Source organism: Lithobates pipiens, unplaced genomic scaffold (genome assembly GCF_037356315.1).
Source record: "Lithobates pipiens isolate NorthernLeopardFrog02 unplaced genomic scaffold, aLitPip1_a1.2 Scaffold_13, whole genome shotgun sequence".
Lineage (NCBI taxonomy): Eukaryota > Metazoa > Chordata > Amphibia > Anura > Ranidae > Lithobates > Lithobates pipiens.
In genome coordinates, this window is record NW_027507718.1 from 149,200,568 (window position 1) to 149,211,070 (window position 10,503).

Below are 10,503 nucleotides of genomic sequence, written 5' to 3' on the forward strand. Positions count from 1 at the left end.
CTGGAAGCACTATTCCCTAGAGATAGAGAAAGATTAAGATATACAGTACTAGATGAAGAATTTTGATAACCCTTCCCGAATCCCCTAGGAAGAAAGGGAAAGAAAAACGTACAAGTTGCTGCAGGTGCTCATTTCTCTCAAATGTGCACCAGAGATAGGGTAAATAAATGAGAACTGAACCACAACTTTTTTAAGGTATATGTGGAGTGAATAAGTGATGTAAGCACTATTAGAAGGTGGATTTGGGAGGGGGGGAGGGAGAGAGATAACTAATAGTGGAGATACACACAAGTAAATAGCACAACTTTTAGAAAATATAAAGGAAGGTGAAGGACCCACAGGATCCTCCTAAATATATAAATAATACGCTAAAGTAAGGATACACATGGAATAAAATCACGTAATTATGATTTAACACAGCATATATATATATATATATATACGAAGATGGTTAAGGGTCAATATACATGCCCATAACTTAACCATCAGATGTTTTTTTTTTCTCACTAACACTGAAGCAAGGAAATCACAAGAGTATAATAAAAGCACATAAAGAAGGGATATAACACAGGGGGGAAAATTAAATTAATCCTTTTTTTTTTATTATAAAACACAGGGTTTCTCTTCTCCTCCAGTAACCCCTTGGCCACCTTCCAGTACTACTATATAGTAGCGATGGATATGTATGTAAATGAGGAGATATTGAAGGATTTGTTTATGCTTTGATTTCTTATGACTGTTTGATATTTGTTTGTTACATTTGTATAAGGAAAAATAAATAATAAAAATGAATTAATAAAAAAAAAAAAAGACACACGACCAGGGCGCAGTTTCTGCAACAACCTATTCTCAGGGCGGACCCTATTGAAGAGCTGCTGGTCCAGCGAGATCTGAAAAAAAATTATCTGCCCTTTTGTGGAGCGTTTCTGTGTGTCAATACCCCTAAATTAGAAAAGCTGTGGGTGATCAGAGGGAGGATATCCTTCTTTAAACGAGGGGGACTAAGAGGATGCTTTGGAGCAGGGTCCTAAGCTGGTCATCTCCTCTAAAGATAAACTTCTACAGGTGAAGTTTCTACATAGGGTTTACTATAACCTCTGAGGCTCTCTCGGATATACCCGGAGTGAGATCCTACCTGTCTCCGCTGCCAGTTACACACGGGATCCTTTATACAAATGTTTTGGACATGTCCTAGGGTTATTCCTATTTGGTCTGAAGTTTTCAAGCTAATCAATCTGCAGCTATAGCTATCTATGCTCCTCTCGCCTGATATGGTTTTACTGGGACTTCATGATGATTTACAACGGTCCCATCATTTGAAAATGTTATCTTCTCCTCTATACTACTTCAAAAAAGATATTCTGAAGTGGAGCTTGTGGTGTCGTCTTGAGAGGACACCATCCATGTGGCTCTTCCCATGTATAAGCTCACTTATATCAGTAGAGGATGTCCCTGGAAGTATGACAAGGTGTAGCTTCCCAGGATGTCCCACTGAGGGGCTTGCATGAGTCTCATGCCCCCTAGCACTTCCAAATATATATCAGTGGGTAGACTATTGAGGTTTCTCTTCCACCCATCCCACTTCCCTCTCCCATATTCCCCATTCCCTCTTGACTTCCTCTCATTCTCTCAATCCTCTCCTTTTTGCTGGTTCTTCATATCCTGGGTCTCTCCCCGAAATTGTGTATGATACTTTACTGTTCACTTTGTATATTGTGACCATTTATCTGCTTTCTTTATTTTATGTTGGACAAACTGTAACTTGTGGCTATTGTAATCTATATTATACTATGCCATGTCAAATGGTTTATGGTTTCTCAATTGTATTGTTATTTCACTCCCTTTTTTCAATAAACATCATGTATTGTAAAATGAAAAAAATGTCTGCTGATTGATTACATTGTATACATGCAGAGTACAAAAAAAAAAATCCAATTTATAACTAGGTGAAAGACTAAGCAGAAAATATTTGGTGAACCAGTTGAAAACAATATCCGTTTATGTGTCTTTATGTACACTCCCTTAAATTTATTTGACTGTAAGAAAACCTGCTTAATTTCATAAAATGTACTTTTGTTTCAAATTTAAGCATTTAGCCTTGCCAGAAGATAAATAAAACCCATATAAAAATGAGATTTTATGTACTAAAGAAAACACACTCTTATGCCACGCACACACGATCAGAATTTTGGTTGGAAAAAGCTCTGATGGTTTTCCCGATGGAATTTCGATGGGATTTCGCTCAAGCTGTGTTGCATACACACAGTCACACCAAATTCCGAGCGTCAAGAACGCGGTGACGTACGACACGTATGACGGGACTAGAAAAATGAAGTTCAATACCGAGTAGCCAATAGCTTCCATCTCGTAGTTAAATCTGAGCATGCATGAGTTTTTTTGCGTCGGAATTGCATACACCCGATCAGAATTTCTGACAGAAAGTTTTTCCGTCTGAAAATTGAGAAAATGCTCTCAAATTTTTGCTGCCGGGAATTCGGACAGCTAAATTCCGATGGAGTATACACACGGTCGCATTTTCCGATGAAAAGCTCTCATCGGTCTTTTGCTGGCCGAAATTCTGATTGTGTGTACGTGGTATTAGTGAGTCATAATGCTAGGTATATAAACATAATTATGCAATAATTTAGGAGGACGCACTTTGTATGTAATACACTATTTGTAATAAGTTATTGATTTTTTTAAATTTAACAATAATTGATATAGCATTTTTCATATTTTTAAGGATAAAACACAAGAATAGGCAAAAAAATTAAGGGTAGATAACAGAATACAAACTGCTAAGCTTTTCTTATCAACATTAGGCTCCATGCATACTGGGCTTAAAAAAAAATCCTGTTCCTTTGGCAGAAAAAAATTAGTTTAGGAGAGTTTTGTGTTTTTCTGCCAGAAAGCTCCAATCAGAAATGCAAACCAGAAGGGTTTTTTTTTTCCCTGCTTCTAAACGTTGAGTTTAAAATATGCCTGTAATCGTCCTAATGTGCATGGATACAGGATAGCATTAAGCTGCTTCTACAGGCAGAACACAAAACTCCTATAAAAGCAGCACTTTTTAAGCCAGTGTGCATGGACACACTAATACAACTTCAAGGACCAGAGTCAGATTCAAATCTGTATACACAACTTAAACAAATTTGAAAAATGGACACAAATTTTGTCTCACAAGTATGGACCACAAGGTTCTGTTAAGTAAAATGTAACATACCTGTCTTTTTTCTACCTCCATATGTCTAAGAGAGTCATTCAGATTAACATTACTTGAAGCTAAATGTCCTTCCCTGAATATATCTGGTGTCTGGTATGCTCATCTAAGTTCTTTGACTAATATGTTGTACTTAGACTTATTGCAAAACAATTTCCTTGTTCAATGGCCAACTTCCCACCCCCAGGTGCTTGTCACTGGGCTGGGATCATCACACAATGTTTGAAAAACAAGAGTACAAAGTTCCCTGATGTTGCTTTGACCTTTCACATACATTACTACATCACTATAACCTCTATTATACTTAATAGGAAAAGAGCTCACAGGCTGCATGGAAGCAAAACTGCAGTGGTGGAATTAGAAATTGTTTAGTTGAAGGTGTCCTAAACTCTAATGCCTCGTACACGCGATCGGTTTATTAGCCAACAAATCTATGGAATTTCGTCCGAAGGGCGCTGGCTCAAACTTGTCTTGCATACACACGGTCACACAAATGTTGCCCAACAATTACGAATGTAGTTACGTACTACATGTTTTTTTTAGCTCTTTAGCGCCACCCTTTGGGCTCCTTTTGCTAATTTCATGATACTAGAAGTTTGAGTGTTGATTTGCGCTTTTCTTTTTGCGTTTTTCAGTTCGCACTGAACAGCCGTTTGTCAACCAGACATGTTGTGGAATCGGAGGAGATAACTAGCCTTGGAATTATTGCTTTGACATTATTTTTTTGGTTGAATAATGATTTGATTTGGTATATTTTCTATATTTTTGGATGCATAGAATGCACTTTTTGGCAGATAGCATTTATTTTTATTTTTTATTTTTAATGCACAATAAAAAAAATTGTGGCGAATAATACTTGGCTATGTGTTTTACTTCAAATGACAGTTTGGGAGTAGGCATTAGGGATGAGCCGAACACCCCCCAGTTCGGTTTGCACCAGAACTTTCGAACGGTCCGAAAATTCATACGAACTTTAGAACCCCATTAAAGTCTATGGGACTCGAAAGTTCGAAATCAAAATTGCTAATTTTAATGGCTAATATGCAAGATATTGTCCTAAAAAGGGTTTGGGGACCCGGCTCCTGTCCCAGGGGACATGGATCAATGCCAACATTTTTTTTAAAAACTACCATTTTTTTTTCGGGAGCACTGATTTTAATGACGATTAAAGTGGAAAAAAATTGTGAAATATTACTTTAAATTTCATGCCTGGAGGGTGTCTATAGTATGCCTGTGAAGTGGCACGTGTTTCCTGTGTTTAGAACAGTCCCTGCACAAAATTACATTTAACGGAAAAAAAGTAATTTAAAACTGCTTGTGGTTTTAATGTCATGTCTTGTTCCGGATGAAAATCATTGAGAAAAATGGCATGGGTAGCCCCCCCCTGCCCATTACCAGTCCCCTTGGGTCTTGTACAGATATTAAAGCGGGAGTCCACCGGGACTCCGCGTTTTTTTTTTTTTAAAAGCCAGCAGCTACAAATACTGCAGCTGCTGACTTTTAAAATAGTGACACTTACCTGTCCAGCGCGCCCGCGATGTCGGCACCCGAAGCCGATCGCTAGGTCGTCTGTCGGGTCCTGCCGCCGCCATCTTGGGTATGGGAATCAGGAAATGGAGCCTTTCGGCTTCATTTCCTGGTTCCCTACTGCGCATGCGCGAGCCGCGCGGCGCAATCCGGATGGTCCCCGCTGCCTCTGGGAACTGTGTGTTTCCCAGCAGGCAGCGGGGCACTTGCGCAAAGGGGCGGGCAGTTGCGGAAAGGGGCGTAATCTACGCCCCTTTCTGCAGACAGCTATCCCGGAAGTGGGTGCAGTTACCTGGATTATCCAGGTAACTGCACCCCCCTCCCCCCTGAAAGGTGCCAATTGTGGCGCCGGAGGGGGGGGGGGGATTCCGATGAGCGGAGGTCCATTTTAGGGTGGACCTCCGCTTTAAGGGGAATCGTGTACCCAAATTTAAAAAAGCAAAAGGCGTGGGGCCCCCAGGCCCTATATACTCAAAACAGCAGTATACAGGCGGTGCAAACAAGACAGGGACTGTATAGGTTTGTTGTTTAAAGTAGAATCTGTTTGTAATTTTGAACTGGTACATTTTTAAAGTGTAGCTCCAGTCAAAAATCTATTTTTAAGCTTTTTGGAAAACATAGGGAAGGGTTTTTCATCTCCCTTCCTGTTGTCTCCTTCCGTTTGCAAGTAGGAGACGTTTGTAAGTTGGATGTTTGCCCTATATGCTCTGCAGAAATGTGGGCCTAAGGTGTTGGTTTTGCCACAACACTGTAAGCCCTCAAAGTGACTCTTGGGGGGCGCTGGATTATATCAAGAATTGTAATTACATGCCATTGTTGAACAGTGGTCAGAAGCGTATCTAGTGAAAATTGCACCTATGGAAAGCACTGAAACTGTGCCCCTGTCAAAACATTTTAAGTGTACAGGGCCGTGTTTTCAGTGCATGAGATGCACACAGATAAACATCCACGGGCAGGCAGGCCAATTCAAATCAATTGGGAAGCAGCAGCTGCATGAACACAGCCCCTGCTCTCACTTTGATATCCGTTTGGGTGCAGGAACATGCTCCCGATCACAGAGAGTGTGCATTCAAGGACATGCACCCGCAACCAAATGGAAATGAAATGTCAAATGGATTTCAAATTGGGAACAATAACCCTCAGTTACTCCATCCAACAACTCTAGTTCTACTTGAAGTATGAAGGAGACCTGCCCCAGGAAAGGCACCCTCCATGACAGGTACCTGAGCAGAGTTTGGAGATCTCAAAGAGAAAAGTGCCAGTCTCCGGGTCCCAAATCTTGAAGCGAGTGAAATCAATGCTGAACACATTCTCCTCAGATCTGCACAGATAATCTGATGACAGAGGACAAACAATGTTAATGATACACACAGCGCCTACCACAGGCCAATGACAGGTCTTCTGCCAGTAACTCACTCTGTGACCCGGATCAGGCCTAGGACATGCTCCGGTCTCAACTCCTTCAGGCCTAAGACCCCTTTCACACTGAGGTGCTTTACAGGTGCTACAGCGCTAAAAATAGCGCCTGTATAGTGCCTGTAAAGAGCCTCTCGTGTCTCTTCAGGTTGAAAGCCTGAGTACTTTTACACTGAGGTGGTGTGCTTGCAGGACGCTAAGTAAAGTCCTGCAAGCAGGATCTTTGGAGTGGTGAAGGAGCGGTGTATACACCGCTCCTGCCCATTGAAATGAATGGGCACAGCTGCCAAACCGCCAGCAAAGCGCAGCTGCAGCGGCACTTTTTGCGGGCTGTATCAACCCTTTTTTGGCCGCTAGCGGGGGTTAAAACCACCCTGCTAGTGGCCGAAAACCCCTGCAAAAACAGCGGTAAAGCACTGCTAAAAATATTGGCGCTTTACCACCGATGCCCCAGTGTGAAAGGGGCCTAACAGTTGCTGTTCGGTGACCATGGGCTCTCACTGGAGCTCCCCATCGCTGTCCTACCCCCTGTGCACATGCCTTTATGCCAATCAAAATTAACTGACAGTGGCAGGATCACAACAAGGCTGCCAGTTGGTCCCTCTGGAATCACTCCCATCACTAGTGATGAAGATTCTGTAGTATTTAGAGAGGAAGCAATTCCATAGAGGTAGGTGGAAGGTTCTCTCCCACTGAAGGTTTGTCACTAGCAACAGGGTCTCCCACCTGACTTCAGCTGGAGAGGAAGGGGCTTCTCTGAAAAATGATACTGTTAATATTGTGACAAAACAGGAATGCATTTATACAGGCTTGTATGGAGACTGGGTGGTAGAATGGAAGCTTTACTCCCCTGCTCTGACCCTATTACTGCCTACCTGAGTCTCTATCCCTCTCTGTCCTCAGTTTAGGACCTCCAGCCGGTCTATGCCTGAGTCAGTCATATCTGTGGGGGGATCTTTCTCTGTTTCTCTGTGTGATGCTCACTAATGCACAGAGCAGCTTCAGCCCTGGAGGGGGGGTGAGAAGAAGGCACGTCTACAGGGATCCCGGGGATGCTAAGCTGTACAGCTGTACCTGGGCAGTGAGTGTTATCACTGTGATTTGTGCTGGGATGTCAGACCCTGGCTTTATTACCTCCCCCTCTTTCCTCCAATCCCAGCCTCCCTGCACTTTCAGCTCCTACAACTTTGCAGAGCAGCTCTGAGCCAGGACACAACTGCAGACTGACAATCTCTCCACTGATAACCTCTATAGATCTTGGCACATGCATCCACACTCTCCCCCAGATGTTCCTTGTAAGAAGCATGTCGCCTCACATTTCAGCACCTGAGGACTGGAGCAGGGCAGAGAATCACAGCAGGACGGCCACATGTACATGCTCCCGAGAATTAAGAAAAAGTTCCTGGGCCCCTATGTTGATCTGATGGGGTCCAAGAAAATGTAATTACACACCCCAATAAGTAAGTAGGAACAGAGAGAAGTTTCGAAAACTCTACTTTTTAAAAGAAGTAAAAAACTGTAATGCTAGTCCCTGCTCAGCAGCGCCCCCTTCATATGGCGCCCATGACACTTGCCATATGTGCCATACCCTGGATACGCCACTAACAGTGGTAGAAAAATTGGGCCTTTGGTGGTTGTGGTGCTGGTGGCACAACACTAAGTCCTCACAGTTATTCTCGGTGGGCGCAGAAACAGGCCCTGCTGTGGAATATTAGATCAAGAATTGGAATTACATGCCCCTGTTAAACAGGGGCTGAAAAATTGGGCCTTAAGCACTGGTACCATGACACTGCAACCTCTTCCAGATACTCTAGTTGGAGTACAGGAATGAGCCCTACTACAAAGCATTGCATCAAAAATTTTAATTACATGCCCCTGTTAAACAGGGGCTGAAAAATTGGGCCTTAGCCACTGGTGGCGTCACCCAGAACCAAAAATGTTCTTCCAAGCTATCAGCAGGATCATTGAGGAGGAAGAGGATAGTCAGTCAACATAACAGGACAGTCACTCAGCATAGGCAGTCTTGAAGGGATGTGACATTTAAAAAAAAAAATTATTCGGTTACATCAGCTTCAGGTGCTTGGTAGCTGGTGGTGATCCAAGACTGATTCATCTTTATGAAGGTCAGCCAATCAACCAAGTCGGTGGACAGGCGCACCCTGTGATCGGTTACAAAGCCTTCGGCAGCACTGAAGGTGCGTTCTGAAAGAAGGCTGGATGCAGGGCAAGTCAGTAGCTCAATTGCATACTGTGCAAGCTCTGGCCAGTGATCCATCCTCAAGACCCAGTAAGCCAGATGATTTTCGGTGGGAAAGGTGTCTGAGTCTGACCTTGCCCCTAGGTATTCCTGCACCATGTAAATCAGACACCTAGCGATGGTTGCTGGAACCGATCATACCTTGGAGCTGCGGACTAAAAATTTGTCTGAACTCATCAGTCAGATGGCCACCTTCTCCACCGCTCCTTCTGTGACTGACCGAAGCCTCAGCAACACGTTGTCCAGGACAAGCAGTTTGTAACCTCCCAGTCTCTGGGAAGGCGTTGCACAGACCTTTCTGCAATGTCTCCCGGAGCTGTCTCATCCCCTGCTCCCTCTGCGACAGCAAGATAAGGTCCGCAACCTTACCCTTGTACCATGGATCAAGAAGAGTGGCCAGCCAGTAATGGTCCCTCTCCTTGATCCGAAGAATACGATGATCCTTCTGCAGGATTTGCAGGATTAGGGAGGCCATGCAGCGTAGGTTAGCACAAACTCACGGAAGGGGGCAGAGTGTACCAACTGAAAAGGCAGCAGTTGAAATGCTAGCAATTTAGCCAAGCTAGCATTCAACTGCTGGGCATGTGGATGGCTGGGAGTGAACTTCTTTTGACGGTCCAGCAGCTGGGGCAGGGAAATTTGCCTGCTGACATCAGTGTACTGCTAGCAGAGTGTCCGAAAGTTCTTTGCTCTGAGACACCTAATTCTACACATTCATTCCTCTCAGTGCAGGTTTCAGAGAGGACTGAAGGTCTAGTGGGGTTGGAGATCCCAGCTGATGAGGAGCAAGGAGAGGTCTGCTTTGTTCTTTGGTGTGGGTCTTTAAGGTGCACTTAACAACGAGCTGTATGGCAGGTCAACATATGTCTGGTCAAGCATGTGGTGCCCAAGCGGCTGATGTTTTGGCCACGCGTGTGCTGCCCCTAAGCTGGCCCCCGGGGGGCATCCTGCCTCATTGGAGATGTGCCTCCTCCTCCTCTCTCCTATCAGGCACCTACATGGAGTCAGTGACCTCATCATCCCTTCCCTCTTCATCACTGGAGCAAACCTGGCAGTATACTGCAGCTGATGGAACATGACTGCCAGATTGCTCTCCTTCCAGAGTATCCCCACTCTCTGCGCTCACGCTACTGCCTTCCTCTAGCTGGGTAACATCATTAGAGCCTTCAAAACACTGGGCATCCTCCTGGAGCATGTACCCAACACTGTGCTCAAACAGTTCGGGGACTCCTCAGGAGGACATGGTGGAGCTAGGGAAGGAGTGACTGATGACATTGAGACAAGGGAAGAGGACGCGTTGGCAGCTGCTTTGCTAGAACCCTGAGTCTGGGTGAGAGAGGATGAGGAGGGCTTGGTCATCCACTCTACCAAGTCTTTGGCATGATGCGGCTCAACAGGTCCAGCTGCCGAAAATAAGGACAAGCGTGTCCCATGGCCACGCGCTGATGATGATGCACTGCGTACAGGACCAGCACTGTTGTCTCTAGACACAGAGCCTGCTTGCCCTCTTTTATTGGCTTGTGACTGTCTGCCTCTCCTTGTTGGCCTCCCAGACATAGTAACGGCCTGCAGGGAGATGGGAAAACCAGCAATTGGGTAGCTTTAGGTGCACACTGAGCAGATGACACAGTACACTGACTGTAATTACTGCAGCTGCCTGCCTGTGTTACAGAAACAGAACAACACCAGCAATAAGGGGTGGCTTCAGGTGTATACTGTGCAGGAGGCACACAACACCCACTGTAAATGCTGCAGATGCTTGTATTACAGACACAGAACACCGGCAATAAGGGGTATCTTCAGGTGTATACTGTGCAGGAGGCACACAACACCCACTGTAACTTCTACAGATGCCTGTATTACAGACACAGAACACCAGTAATAAAGGGTAGCTTCAGGTCTATACTGTGTAGGAGGCACACAACACCCACTTTAACTGCTGCAGATTCCTGTATTACAGAAACAGAACACCAGCAATAAAGGGTAGCTTCAGGTGTATACTGTGCAGGAGGCACACAACACCCACTGTGACTGCTGCAGATGCCTGTATTACAGAAACAGAACACCAGCAACAAGGGGTAGC

At 44.5% G+C, this 10,503-nt stretch overlaps 1 protein-coding gene across 1 annotated transcript in view; it reads right to left on the minus strand.

Annotated features, from left to right (window-relative positions):
* Nucleotides 1–3,369, minus strand: part of CREB3L3 (cAMP responsive element binding protein 3 like 3) — a 533,749-nt gene extending 530,380 nt beyond the window's left edge. Inside the window, exon 1 of the mRNA XM_077475725.1 lies at nucleotides 3,224–3,369. Coding sequence (XP_077331851.1) covers nucleotides 3,224–3,244 — 21 coding nt within the window. The 5' untranslated portion in view covers nucleotides 3,245–3,369. The remainder of the gene's footprint in view (nucleotides 1–3,223) is intronic.
* Nucleotides 3,370–10,503: the final 7,134 nt, after the last annotated feature.